Source organism: Leiobunum rupestre, chromosome 6 (assembly GCF_980474605.1).
Source record: "Leiobunum rupestre chromosome 6, qqLeiRupe1.1.hap1, whole genome shotgun sequence".
Lineage (NCBI taxonomy): Eukaryota > Metazoa > Arthropoda > Arachnida > Opiliones > Sclerosomatidae > Leiobunum > Leiobunum rupestre.
The window spans coordinates 15,280,047-15,295,372 of record NC_143389.1 but is presented as its reverse complement, the minus strand read 5'-3'; the positions used below and the strand labels follow the sequence as shown (position 1 = coordinate 15,295,372).

General features: G+C 32.8%; 1 protein-coding gene across 1 annotated transcript; it reads right to left on the bottom strand.

The window, feature by feature from the left end:
- Positions 1-1,399: 1,399 nt before the first annotated feature.
- Positions 1,400-9,337, bottom strand: LOC149939356 (uncharacterized). The gene is made up of 6 exons (XM_090180037.1): positions 9,248-9,337; positions 8,700-8,770; positions 7,556-7,666; positions 7,144-7,182; positions 3,303-3,338; positions 1,400-1,560 (listed from the first exon to the last, which is right to left on the bottom strand). The coding sequence occupies exons 1-6, from the start codon at positions 9,324-9,326 to the stop codon at positions 1,483-1,485; spliced, it is 414 nt and encodes a 137-aa protein (XP_090036163.1). The 5' UTR covers positions 9,327-9,337; the 3' UTR covers positions 1,400-1,482.
- Between the last annotated feature and the right edge of the window lie 5,989 nt (positions 9,338-15,326).

Genomic DNA, 15,326 nt, shown 5'->3' with positions numbered 1-15,326 from the left:
TTGGGCAAGCGTAAATATTTTTTAGAAAGAACTATAAGCGTTCGCCATCATTTAACGATAGTACTCGGGTTTTCCGTTTCAAAATATGAAACATTGTGAACGAACCAATTGATGAAAACTTATGAAACTAGCTTTTAAATAAAACTTGAAACTTATTTCAAGTCATATTTATAATTCACTGATGACAAAATTCCCAAAAAGTATTAACATCGTTCCGAATTGCAACCTACTTTTTAAAATCGTATTTTGCTTTCTAATACACGCGTTGACAACGCAAACTTTACCTAGACGAGCAGCTGTTCGATTATCTACATGGCGCGTTAAAAATATTATTGTTGAATGTTATAAAGCGATAAACGATTTTTAAAGACGATTTTATATTACATTTGAGTTCATATAAACGGGACAAAATATCAGGGGAATATTTCATATATCATTTGTTACGTTAATTGACGTTTAATTATCGCCAACTTTCCATTCATTTCAACACTTTCAAACCAAGTTTCGTGCGATCTCGCCATGAGAGGCGCTGTGTGTCATATTCGTTTGAAACCGCCTAAGCCTATAGAAGTAGTTTAATAAAGTTATCAAATTCAACAGACTTGAATATTTTACGTATGATTAAATCTTATGTGCTCAAAATGTCGTTGTAAACTTACTTAAAAAAAACAATATTTGCACTATTTTTCATAGTTAGATGAGGGATTAGTTATACTGTCATTGTTGTTTAAATTGACGCTATAACAATTTCTTAATCTTGTTGTTTTGAAAACCACCCCAAATAAATCTTTTTTTTTAATTAACTTTAAAACAAGTTGGGATCTCTGTGCTTTTACACAAATATGAAGTGAATGAAGATTAACAATTGCAAAAACCACTTGTTGTATATATATATATAATTGCCCTTTGCGCTTACTTGATCTAGTTATATAAATAAAAAATAATTGTTATAAAAATGTAGCTGTGTGAGGGCTATATCGCGAGCAACGCCGTCTGACCTGACGAAGCCCCCGAATGGTGGCGAAACTAGTCGTCCGAATTTTAAAGATTTAATTTTTTTTAAAGATTTAAATAAACTTTTTATTGTACAAGAAGTGGTTTTTGCTATTTTTAATCTTCATTGTTTTATGTACAAGTGCCGTAAGTTACTTCTAAAATATGAAGTGGTTCTTAAATTACCTAAGAATACTTTCTGCGTAGTTGGTGGAGCTAGATATGGTAATGCTCTTTTCCCCAATACTGTGCTTTTCCCCTACTTACTTAATAATCATAAAAATATAAGATGAACACCAAGTAGGCTAAATAAAATCTGTACAATTATTTGCAAAGTTTACATTTACTATACTTCTGATCTCATTATTTTTGTTACTTTTAATATTAGATTTACATTAATAAACTACTTAAAATGTTTAAGATAATAAAAACTAACATATATATGCGAGTTTTATTGAGGTTGAAATTCAGATTTATCGTAGAAACATATTATTTGCCATCATCATCTTCTTCCTCAAAATCCTCATCTGAGTTATCGCCAACTCCAAATTTAGAAAATACACATTTCTAAATGCAAAAAGAAAATAGTTTTAGTATTAAGTAAAATATTTTCTTTGTATCAGACAAAAGATAAACACGCTCTCTTCAATTTCTAATAAACAAATGTGGGTTTACAGAAAGGTTGAGAAGCGCGGTCATCCACAGATATTCACAAATCAGTTAAATTGAGGGTCAAAATGAAATAAATCTTCACAATCAACAGTATTGCCAAGTCTCAAAAAATAAAGACTTTCCTAAATCTACGCTATTTTAACAGCAACCTTCTAAGCACCATAACTATACTTTTTCTGCATCTTTCTTCGTGTTTTCATCGATGCTACAAGCCTTTTTTTGCATGCGAAACGCATTTAGGTACCTATAACGTATTGTCAAGTTGCGAAAATCCTTTTATTGCCCTTATAAAACAATATCGAAATTTAGCCTTAAATTCCATTTCTTGTAAAGCTTTTTTTAAATAATAATAACAATTTGTCTTTTTTTGTTCAGTTCAGTAGATTTCATCTAACAACTACTTTTGTAATCATAACTTTTGGTTAAATAATATTTATAATAATAGCCAGCTTAGCCAATACCCAAGAAACCCCCCAGGCCTAAGTTAACTAGTGAGATGTTAGGCCAATTACCCTTGGCCGGGTTAAATTTCTTAGGAGGGAGGGTGGCAAGCCCTTCGTTCCTGCCACACGAGCCAACAGATCCTTAAAATTATACTACCGTTGAACCTCAGCAAGTTTTATGGAAAGAGGAAACCGAAGAGCTCGTGGAGAACCCCTCTAGCCAGCAGGGATATAACTTAAAAACTCAACGCACAAGTGGTTTCGAATTTTACCCAATACCACAAACCGAGATTCAAGCCGGCTCCTTTTGATGCGAGGCGAGAATTCTAAGCACCCCTCCACCCCACTGTTAAAACGTTATAGCAGATCATTTAAGGTTTAAGCCCTAAATTTTCTATTTATTCACACTTGCTATGCCTTCCCAAATAAATGGGGAGTAAAGTATCTAATTAATACTTCGGGGTAAGACTGTCGATCCTAAAAACCATGAAAGCTTCTTATTTGAAGGACCCGAATATTTTTCTGAATTCGACTTATTAATATCTCTATTTAATACTTGAATTTTTTAAGCCTGACCCACTAACCGATAATGAACTAGATATTGCGTAACTTTCTAGAGTGTGCATCTTATCAGCCTAATAGCAGCGGACGTCGAATAAAGAGATTGCGCGTTCAAAGACGGAAACATAAAATAAAATAACTTTATGGCTAAAGAAGTCAAAATTGCTTTATAAAAATTAAAAACCTCCAAAATAAGTAAATTTTTCGAAGCAGCGCAATAAAGAAATTATATTTACTTTAAAACAATTTAAAGATGGTACGAAAAATGCTTAGGAAAAACTAGTTATAAAACGTTGAAACAATCTGCAGTAATTTAGAAAAGTTTCTGTTATGTTTAAATAGCACATTTTTGTGTACCAGATATCGCAGAAGGGAATCAAGTAATTATTGTACGGTTATTCCCATCACATACTGGATATATGTTCTTACTGTGGGTGGTATATTATGTCAATAGGGCTTTTTGTTCGACATCATAAAGCTTAAGAAAGTTAAATAATTTGGTTTCGGGTACTTGTATTTAGGATCTTATATCATAATGCTTAACTAAACCAACTCAACTTATAGTAAATGTTTCCGATATAGTAATATATGTAGATGTACATTTGTATTCTAAATAAATGTTTATATATTTACCTCGAAGTTCATTGACTGCTGCCTTCCATTATTAGCCTGCAAAGGAAGGAAATAAAAACCATTATTATTTCATAAAGAATGTATTCAGATCCAGGTTAGAATTGTGTTTACTAAATATGTAGTTCATGATGTAATACCAGCCCACGTACTAGACCTATTCCAATTGTGAAATAACTTTAATAACTTATATTAAAGATTTTTACATTTTTTAAATTAAAGCTAAGCCAGTGATATTTCATTTATTTTAAATAATCAACAGCGTTGCTTTGGTATAATGACCTGATTATATGATAACAAGTCATCAGAATACATACAATCCCTTTGACATGGTAAATAAATTTCAAAATCTGAACAATTATCTCAACCTCTCTGTGTATTAAAATAATAAACGGGACACCAACCGAAAAATTCGGTTTGAACTTTTTTTAAATCATACGAAGGAAACCTTTTTTTAAAAAGTGCGCTATTAAAACTTGGAGTAATTTTACCAAAAGAAGCATATTCGTAATTTAAGAAATATTTACGAACTCTTAACTTCATAAGTGCATCCATCCTTAACAACATACGAATAAAATCCTTTACAACCCTATTGCTATTAGAAGCAATATTTTATCAGTCCGTCCAAAATCTAAAGCAGAGCTTTTATATTTTACAAATTAAGAATTACTTTTTAACTACAGAGAAAATCACTAGTAATATATATATATAAAAAGAACAACAAGTTTACCAAGGCTATAATATAATTTCGTTTACCTCTTGGTCTATTATTAAAAGCTGGCAGCCTAGACCCTAGCTTAATCTAAATTTAGGATCAAAGAACTTTTGGGAGCGTGTTGTCCTGCAAGCTCACGTACATGTATCTCTGAGCACCACGACATCAGCACGCATTCGGGTGAAATATTATATAATTATCGTGCTAACATCCAAGCGTCCAAATCACATAAATACTGGGGAAATAAAAATTATTCGCCACGTTTTTCTGTGGCAAATTTCCCAACGTATCTTAAAAAAAACATACTATTTGGATAAGAGTGCTATGATAAGGGAAATGCCACTATCAATAATCAAATAAGTAATATTTAAACATACCACGCACTTAAATAATCAAATATAAGTATTACAACCGAAGAATCTGAGGCTCCAAGGGATAACGCAAACATAACAATTAACTTATTTCGTGGCCAAAATGCTGAGGGAACATAGTCCAAAGTGCGAAATACCAAGAAATGAGACTAACTGGAAAAAGCAAAATGAACGGTCGAAGACAGACATGCAAAGTGAACTCAAACAGCCTCTTTTATGATTCCCACAGATAAAAAGATTAAAAGTCGTGTTCTCGCTCTCTATATCACCCTCCCACGAAGCGAGAATGAAAGCCGGAAGACAGACACGCCAAACGACCTCCACCAGCTTACTATCCCCGACTCGAAAACATTGAAAAGTCGCGTGGTTTCTCCCTCTGACGCCCTCTCGGTTAGTAACGTGTTTATTCGGTAGCCGATTATAATATGATTATAAAAAACAGTTCTAAAACTAAAAAAAATCGTGTTTATTATTGTAAATATTACGGCTAAGAAGGGACATAATTTAAACGTTCCCATCAGATACGAGCAACCGTGTTTATTCCTTTAAATATTACCATAAGTGGATCATTCTCTCTAAGTAGACCAAACGCGACGCACAAAACGAAGCCGATTATAATATGATTAAAAACAAGTCGGCCCAGGCTGTAATATAAGTTCCACATCACCGTATTCGGGTGGGCAAACCCATACACCCTTAGTAGACACAAGTAGGCAAACTACTACAAAATCTGTTGAGGCCATGTGATTTCCTATCGTTTGATATAGAAATTGCCATCCTAAGTTAAAGAGTGGATGCTGCCCACCCTCTGGATACGTGGGTGGGCAAACCATTACAAAAGCTATTGAGGCCATGTGATTACCTATCGTTAGATATATAAAATACCATCCTAAGTTGAAGGATTAAAACTTGGGCGCCACTCACCCTCAGGATACCCGGGTGGGCAAACCAATAAAAAAAGCTGCTGAGGCCATGTGATTTCCTATCGTTAGATAGACGGAAAGTATCAAAGGTTAAATAGGTAAGCAAAACACGACGAACATAATTCTTTTAAATTAGTGGAAATTTGATTTAAAGAAATTCTTAAACTGGGATTCAAATGTGTTTATTTTAGAAAATTTATATCAAACATTTGGGTAGTTTAGGTACCAAAATCATGTAAATTCTCAATTTCATAAAAAAAATACCCAGGAATTTATTTTTCAAGTCGGCAGTTTTATGTTGAAAAGTCAAAAAATCCATTTAATAACGGTTACCATAAAGGGGAATTGTCACCACCCTAAAATTGGTTAAAAACGATTTAAATGGATAGTGGACGTCCGAAAATGGTAATACCAAAAATTCCAATTCTAATATTTCCAGTATTTGATTTATTATTAGCAACCAAATTTCGTGTTTTATCCCCCCCCCGTCTCGAGAATCTCAGAAAAGTTTCGTTGAAACTAGCTGCAGCGCCATCTCGTGAACGACATATTATTTTCCCCGGTTTTACCGTTTTTCGGTCGGAACTGTCGTCTGCTACGACATTCTCCCTGGCTTTTGTTCGAGTTACATTCGCAGATTGTAGTTTATTGTGTTTTTAAAATGCCTAACACGCCACCCTTTCTCAAATTTTTGCCGCTTCATTCTTTTGGCGCTGCACGTAGGTTCAACCTCAATTTCTTAAATTTTTGGAGCCGTTTGATGTTGGTTGCGGAAAAAGTAGTGTAACTTTTTAAATACTTTTCCAATAACTATAAAATTTCAGGGACATAATCATTAATCAATTTTCTATCATTCTGTAAAAAAACTCTTTAAATTACAAGGCTTAGCACCTATGTTAACGAAAATGAAAATTATTTCATTCCTTCAGCTGGAAAACTTAAAACCTTTTCGTAATTATCACAAATTTATATTGAAAATTCTTAATAAACATGAAACATTAAACCATCTAGAAAAAATAAGTCTTCGTTTTCTTTATTAAATACCCGACGACCGTGCCTTTCAAATTTCTAAAGCGTTAGACTTAACCTATCTAAATAAACAGGGTGTTTCAAAAAGTTATGCAAAAATGTTTATGAGTTGTGGGGTGAATTGAGAAGTATGCCTGTTTTTCCCTATTTTCCAACGATGTCTTAAAAGTGCTCCAGAGAGCTTCAAAGTGTGGCCTACTAGCCCCTGGAAGTAGGCTGCAAAACGCACAAACGAAGCAGCAGGGAAATGCGAACATTAAGGTTTGGGTTTGTGGGATAGGTAAAAAAAACGAGATAACCAGCGTAAAAAAGTATTTAAAGTCGTGGTGGGCCGTGATTTATCATCACTTGCAAACTGCAACAATGGAGTTCACTTCGGAAGAACCGGCGGATATTCATTTCGTGTATGAGATAGCGGATGGCAATGCTTTGGTTGCGCAATGTCTTTTCCAAGAAAGGTATCCGAACTGGCACATCCCCGTCTCACGAATTTTAACCAATGTTCATCATCGATTACGTGATACAGGCACATTCTGTTACTTGACTGGTTCGTTACACAAGTATTGTTCATTTTACAGAACAGGAACGAAATAGGTCGACTACGGGTAGCTCGCAATATTTAGTTGGTTTTGTGCTTTTTCAGGCCACACTTTGAAGATCTCTGGCGCTCTTTTAACTCAACGAAGGAAAATGGGAACCAAATCAGGCATACTTATCAACTCACCCCCTATACTCATGAAACATTTTTCATAACATTTAGGAACACCCTGTAGAGCTATATCCACATACTACAGTATAATACTTACATCGAGTTGTTCCATATTCTCCTTAAAACAATTGCCAACCTGAAATTCGAATTACCAAATTTTATTAGGTGCGTTTTATTTTTTTTAATAATACCTTACAATTTAATTTTTACTATCAAAAGAAATAGTTGGTTTTTATTTAAATACTGTAGATACTATTGTTGTAGTCATGAGGCTAAATATTTCAGTTAATCTTTAAATAATTTTGATAAAGCTTTTTTTTTATTCCAGTTATTCAACTCTAGATGAAACGGAGAATACATTCAGGATAAAACGGAATATAAAGCCGCAACTATAGTCTTTGTTTTCATAATTCCCGAATGGTACAGATTGGCACTCTCAGCAATCTGATTATTAATGGGAAATATCGCGCAAAAATGGATATGTTTCAAAATAAATTAACTTTACTTACGGGGCTGCCATTAGCTTCCAAGACACTTCGGTCTTTACAAAGTTGTACCACAAATCCAGCTAAGTTCAATCCCAGATGTTGTTGAAGACACGAGTTAAATATATTGGCTGTCTAAAATGAACCATAGTATTTTCCACTTATAAAATATACACGTTAATATAAAAGTAAGAATATTTCCTGATACCTCAAAGCCGACATTTTCATAAAATGGTCATTTGGCAGTATGGGATTAATTTTTAACAATTCTAAAAATTGTGTAGTCTTAACAGTCACCCCTATAATTTTAATGAGTAATATATGATATATTTTACAGCTGTGCTAATTAGGTATTTATCATACCAAGGATTTATATATTAATATTTAGCTGATAATTACTATGTCGAAACATCTTTTTACGTTGTTAAGAATCCAGTTCAAGCTCCGGCACTAAGTTCCGTATCCCTAAAAAACAAATTGGCCCAGAATTTCATGGTTTCCCTTAAATTGATGTCTTTTGACCCGATTGAAGCCACACCAGTGCAGTGACGGTTTGTTTTCTCCCTCCCCTCTTGTGCCGTTGCATAGTTATTCACCACAGTGTAAAAATACTTTCTAATTAACATAAGTTAGTTAATAAAATTTATCGGATAGCACAACTATAACGGACGATTGTTTTAGATATAAATAAAGATCTATATATTCTTCTGTAAGGTTTGCCTCTACTCTTATTTCTAAAAACCTTAAATAATTGTGGTTGTAAAGATTTAATATTCAGTCTTCCGTAATAAAATTCACGTTTATGATAAATCTCTGAAGTGTGTGCTAAATTAAATAAATCAAAGTTATTATTGGTACTTAAAAGCACCACTTTGTCTTAAATAGTGACCGGTTATACAGCGATTGTCTCGCTATTTTTACTTCATACAAATAACTTTTGGATCGTTTATACAAGAGAAACATTGGGAGATAACACCGACGAAGGTAAAACTGGATTCACTCGTTTCAACGAAAAGAAATCCCCGGTTTTTAAAATAGAGCGTTTCCCATAACAGCTATTCATTAAATTCTGTTCATACGAAAACCTTTAAATTTAATGTTTTCGAAGGAAAACAATGCTTTAGTTCCATGTTAATACGACTTATAGGTGTAGTAATTTAGCACTAACTGGAGGAGATAGTGTAGAGTCAACGCATTCTTCAATTTTCGATGCAGGAGAAGAATCGGCATTTATGGCCACTGGAAATAAATGAAAAACATATATCAATGTCGAACCAAGAATTCATACGACCTTCACAACAATGGTAGATCAAATAAAATTGAACAGCCTTAATAACCAGATGTTGGATATTAATATACCCATATCTACCCTTTGTTCAATATTAGCCTAGCTGATTTTAATTAATATTATAATAATATTAATTTTAACGAATGATCCTGTTTTTGAACAAAAAAGTTTTGAACGAGGTCTTGCAAGATAAATTAGTCATGATTTTAAATTAATATCAAAGTCTAAAAAATCATTTTCTTACCTCAACCCTTTCATTTATTTTGAAAAATTGAAATTTAAGAAAATCTATTTGAAGCACAAGTTGAGAGACCCTTAAACTTAAATGCTTTATTGACATTTAATTTTGTTAGGTCACTTTTGTAGTGAGTTTTAATCTTCGCATGTATGTTGGTAACGCTAGTACTTTGAAAATTAACTTAACTTACCACACATAGCTTCAGCTGAGGCACTAGTCTCCCAAATAAGAAAGGCACTCATAAACAAAACCACAATTTTCCAACTCATTTTAAAGTCTTTTGTTAGTCGTCCTATTTTTAAAATGAATTTAAAAATGTAAACGATGTTTCTTTCGAGATTTCTTATTTATAGGGTTGTTCTTATCATAACAACCGCAGAAGCACGATCCGTTCTTTAATTATTTCCTTCGCGATGTTAATCACAGTTTTAAAGCGGATATCCATTAGATTAAATTACTTTATCTTGTTACTAACACTCGTAGACCCGTTAGCCTTAAGTAAGAAATAATTGAAAGAAATAAAACTTTATCTACCGAATTTTACGAGATACAGTAACTTCTATGCGTCTTCAGGTCATTTAATTCGGTTTCAGTCTTTAGTTCAAGTTAAGAGATTTTCGCACTGACCTTTTCCCAGTCATCCGAGACAAGCCCAAAATTAGGATTGATTGATTGATTCCAATTCCTTTTGCGATTCGCGAGTCACATCCTTTTGACAATGGATTTCCATATTTAAATTTAAATCAGCAAACTCTTTATTCATTTCACGTAAAAGGCTATTCTTAAGATCATCGAACTTTTCCACAAAAGTATTGTTCATTAACTCCGAGGTGGACCTTCGAAGATGTTCGTAATTATAATTATTATTATTCTAAGTTTTCGCTGTTCTTATGATTTTTTTTTGGTACAACTTGGCGACGTGGCGTAACGAGACGCCCCACCAGAAGGAGTCACAATCAGTCACGCACTTAACCTCCTTTTTCCATAATCGAAAGCGCAGCAAAGAAACCACAATCGTCAGCGACATTTCTTTTTTATTTCTCGTGCGCGAGATTTAATTTAACGATTTGAAAAATTCCAAATACGACGTCAAACAATCACGAGATTTTTTTTAAAAACTGAACCAAACCTAACAAGGCTTAAAATCTAATTAACGGCAAAACCATACTTTCAATCTTCAAAAGCTTCATAATTTTCAATATTTAACCTAACCAATGAATGAATTCTCGGCGATGTATCGTTGTTCGAGAGAAATGTTACATGGGGAGGCGTAGATAAAATGTTACATCACAGACCATTAAATTTTAATTTTACGTTAATTTTCATTTAGTCGTATATTTTCTACGGTTAAGATTTTAAATCAAATGGGGTAAAGTTTAAATGCAATTGGACATTTTTAACAGTTAACATTACTATTATTTTCAAGGAGTATTTGCTAATTAATTTCGGAGTGGGGGTCTTGTGAAATGTGAATTTGTTACGAACGGCGGAATGGTTTTCGAAAAAGTCGATTATTTAGCGTTACACAATTTGTGAACAGCCCTGCTTTATGTGGTTTTGGATATATGTATTTACCTTAAAATGAAAGTAAACAAAAGTAGTCTGCTATCCCCAATTATATTTAAATACGATGTGTTCATTAACAGTACTTACGTCAACGTGAAAATGAAATTTGATATTTCTTTCAAAACCAAAGGCAGAAAAATTATTGCAGCATTCCTTTCCAAGTTTAAAAAAAGGATATCACTTTAAAAAAATTTCTTACAAGTTAAGGGTTATACCTTTGTAATTTTCATCTGTTACGGAATCTTCATTCTAGTTTCTTGAAAAGTTGATATTTTCCAGTTAGTTTAAAAACCCTAGTTGTTAGTGCCCAAATATATGCCTGTATTTGTTTTTCTGGCTCAAGGTTAGACTTAATCACCCTATGAAATTCCCTCAAGATCTAAAAAAATAAAATTTCTTTCAATTTCTTTCATTGTTTTGTTTTTCTTTCTTGCTAAGTATTGCACTTACTTCTTCTTCCCTAATTAGATTCTGAAACGTTTCTAATATTTAATGTACAGCTTTTTTCTCCACCTCCACTTGTCGGTAGTTGAACGTTCTTTCCATTTTATCATCAATATGCAACTGGTTGGGCTCAGCTTTTCTATGTTCTTCACGCAACGATTTTAAATGAGCCTCGATACTAAGTTCGTTTTCCAAGCCATCATCCTGAATTTAATAAGACTGGTATATTCATAATATTCATAGAAAATTAATTTTCTTACCGTGTATCTAAACCTTTGTGCTTTCAGTGGTGGTTGGCCATCTTCAGTTGAATCTGCTGCCCTCCTCTCTTTTTTTAATGGCCATGTTAAGCTTTTCTCATTGTCATCAGATAATGGTTTACGTTCTTTTTTTAATTTCGTATTAAGGTTTGACATTCAAGTAGCCTTAGGTATTGCGTAAGGAAATTAATCAATTAATAATCTGAAGTGTTGGGTAAATTACTTTGTATTTAAAATGATATTCTAAATACTCCGCTAGAAATGTATTTAAATTTTAGGCTAGTTTTCTAACGAACCTTGTTTTGCACTGACACTCGCTCCTAGCTCCGTCTTGGACTTGCAACTAAACTGGGTGCATTATCATCCTTGGTGAATGAGATTTGTCTAAAACGTTTGATACTCAAGCAGTTCACTAAGCCTAAATCTTTCTAAATTAAAAAAAAAACATATTTTCCCTTCTCGCAATTATTGTAAATATCGGGTATTCCGACTTTGGCGTAAGTTCCACGTGCTTTAGACACGTTGCTGAACCAAAACATGATTGTGCAACTACTCCAAAAATCAGTTACCCGGTAATTTTTCCTTTTTGTCAAACTGATGGTTATTATGTTATCAAAAAATTCCACCAAAATGGGGGCGAAACTGTTCGTAGAAAATAAATCTAAGGTATATTGCCAAAAATCATTTCAAATGAAAAAGTGCCCTTAAATAAAAATTTTCTAGATGTAGCTATCATTAACTACATAAATTAATTTCTTCGTTGAAATATCGGCTATGGCTATATATGCAAGCAATTTTTATCACATAAAATATGTATTTTAATTACTACCCAACACTGATTATTACAATTATATTTCTTTACATATTCCACTTCAAGTTTGCTACAATCCTTCAAATAGCGATGTTCCAACACCAGGGCAGCTGGTACTCGTGTAAAACCATCGTGTGAAGGGTATCTACATGTATATCACGTGTAATAAGATGCAAAGACATGTATATTAAAGCAATACTTACACCGTATAGAGGCTTAAATCCTCGTACAGCAATCTAACGATTTGCATTTTATGTTCCCAAACTTAACTATTTTTTCATTAATCAGTTTCTGTATTGTAGACCACAGGAATGCTACATATTTCGGTTGCATTGATGATGAAACCTTTTTTTTTCAGTATGAGGATCAACTTCTTCTGAATTATGAACATTGAAGTTGGCAGTTGCACTGATGGAAATATAAATACAATCGCACCGTTTGTAATGGCTTATGACAAGGGTTATTCCTTAAACTTATAAATCTTTTTGAATTAATAATATAGACATTAATTTATTTAAAGAAAAATCGATTTTCCAAAGTTTTTTGTCTTTTACCGAAAAGGCATGAAAATGGAAGAAAAAGCTTCGACGCAAAACACCATAATTATTAGAATATGGGCAATTTTTAAGAATACAGGAATATCTCCTCTGTGGACTTTGTCAAAAGTTAACGAAACAGACTTCTTTTTAAGTTCCTTGGCTTTCCAAATACTTTGATTTTCCCATTCTACGTTGAGATAATTGCTTTCTCTGAGATCTAGTTTAATGTCATATGGTAAGGACGAATATAGTATGCTTTTCCCAATTTTATGTTGATTGTCATTTTCGAGAGCCTTTCCCTCACTCCAATCGTGGCATTGGGCAAAATTGGTGTATCTCAGCCAGAGTTTTAGGCTTTTAGCTTTATTACTGAAGTTATGGCCTCTGCTAGCCATTAACTACAGATTTTGATATTAAGCTTCGAATTGAAAGCAAGAGAGTCGCCTTAAAAACCCATATTTTAAAATTAAACGAGGGTAGTGTACTAGGCAATAAATTTTAGGGGTAAATCGGTCTGGGGCCAGTTATTTGAAATTGGAATAAAACTTTTCTTTCGAGTCACAAGCATATCCTAACCAAAGCTTGTTTATAATTGGGGCAACAACTATATCTAAAATTTATCTTAAGTTTAAATAAAGCTCCCAGTGGGTATACCCTTCTGGAACAAGGAGGCCAAATATAAATGCAAACGTGTAAAATTTATTGCATTTCTGAGCTGCAGAACCATTTAATTTATTGTCTTTAAAATTCATGTCTCTTGTGCAACTACCAGACTTACTGATTTTGTCTTCAGACCCATATTCAAAACTAAGCAAAATACTGTTCAATTGGTAAATAGTAAGAAAATTGAATGTATTAAGGCCAGCTAAAACCACTTTTAAAGTGACTAGTATCACGCCTTCGTTAATGTCATACATGATGTCAGGGAAAAGCTATCGGTAACTTTGAATCCAGGAATGTCGAGATAATATGACTTTCCTTTAACACCATAGATTGTCTCATTTGCACTGTTACCCAAAACCGCTTTAACGTGATATAAATGGCCAGGTTCAGTTTGTATTGTGAAATCCGATTCTCTAAATCTTTCCAATATAGTTAACCTAGCAGCCATGCACTGACGGCAAATTCTACCTCTAGCAAAGCTTTGTTGAAAACCAGCTAATTCGTGAGATGACAGATTGTCCCCAGAAATAGAAGCTATAGCACCTTGGACCATTATCCCTTTTTTTATAAATATGGGGCTATAACACAAGAAGAACAGCCAGAATTTTTGTTTACCCGTCAGAATTACAATAGGAGTTTATTATCACTTGAGTTAAGTTATATGATTTTTTTGGTATTGTTAAATGCTGAATTTATATTATTCACCATTATTTATGACTATTTAGGTAAATTTTAACTAGTCAAGTTGACTAGTGAGCCCCCAGATTTCGATTATTTTTTGTAGTCATTTATAAGTTAAAATAACAATAAGGATGACAATTAGCAAACATTACCGTGAAACTGATTTTTGCAGGGATTGCGCAATCAAGGTTTAAAACACGCGGGACTTCCGCCAAAAGGAGAATATCCGTTACGGCTATATTTGCGAGCAGATAAACAGATTTACTAATTTAGAAGGGTTTACGCTTAGTGAACCTCTTCATAAAAAGGAGTTTTATTTAAGGATAAAATAAGGATAAAATAGTACGAAGTCTTATTTAGCTAAGCTTTTAGTCTGAAATAAAAATACATAGAAAAAACACTTTTTAAACTGTAAATAAAACTTATTTGTATGTTAAATAATTCTCATATAAAGCATGTATTTTAAGACTAAATTTAACACCCAAATAAGACTTATTTAACTCTGAAATAGCACTATTCCTTTCTGTTGAGTTTTGTGTCAACGCACACGGAGCAGAGCCACTGAAGAGTGAATAAACTGACGACGTAATAAAATTCCAACTAGGTATTTATTAACGAAGTTAAAAACATTATGTACAAAACTATTTACAATATAACTAAGTTAATATGGGAGCGACATTACTATTGAAAATGCAGAAGCTGAATGACTCTCTAACTATTACTGCGGTGACGTTTTATAGTAATACCTTATCTTGTTAAAAAACAAACTAAACATATTAGATAAGATAACGCATGTTATGAAAACAATATATCTTCATTGTTTACTTCAACACTTTCAGTCTCGTTTTCGATTAAATGGACACTTATATAACACTAAAATAAGACTGTTTGTGTAGTAAGTTTTCCAAAAAGTGTCTTGAAAAGAAAGACCAAAATGAGTCTTAAATACCGCTTAAAGTTTAAAACTTCTTACTCCTAGGTGTACATTTAAAAAAGAGTTTTGAATATTTTATTTTTATATTTAAAATTGTCTTAAATAAAGCTTGACAATACAGACTATTGAATATACATGCACCACTAAAATAAGGCTTAATTAGACCTTAAATGTTTATTTTAACTACAGTTAAAGTTAGATTAAGTGTTTATATAATGAAAGCATATTAAGCCAAATTTATAATTGAACACGCCTAAAATGTAAACATTAAAAAGTCTAGTAAGATTTTTAATGTTACACACTAACGTAAACTTGAATAAAAAATTAGCAATGGTTACTTTTTAGCTAATAAATTGTTTAATTCCCTTTAA

What these genes read in the sequence shown, in the direction of transcription:
- LOC149939356 (XM_090180037.1), bottom strand. Translation starts at nt 9,326, where the DNA reads ATGAGTTGGAAAATTGTGGTTTTGTTTATGAGTGCCTTTCTTATTTGG. An exon ending in AGAATATGGAACAACTCGAT is followed by an intron (nt 3,339 to 7,143) that starts GTAAGTATTATA and finishes CTTCCTTTGCAG; the next exon opens with GCTAATAATGGAAGGCAGCA. An exon ending in AGCAGTCAATGAACTTCGAG is followed by an intron (nt 1,561 to 3,302) that starts GTAAATATATAA and finishes TTTTGCATTTAG; the next exon opens with AAATGTGTATTTTCTAAATT.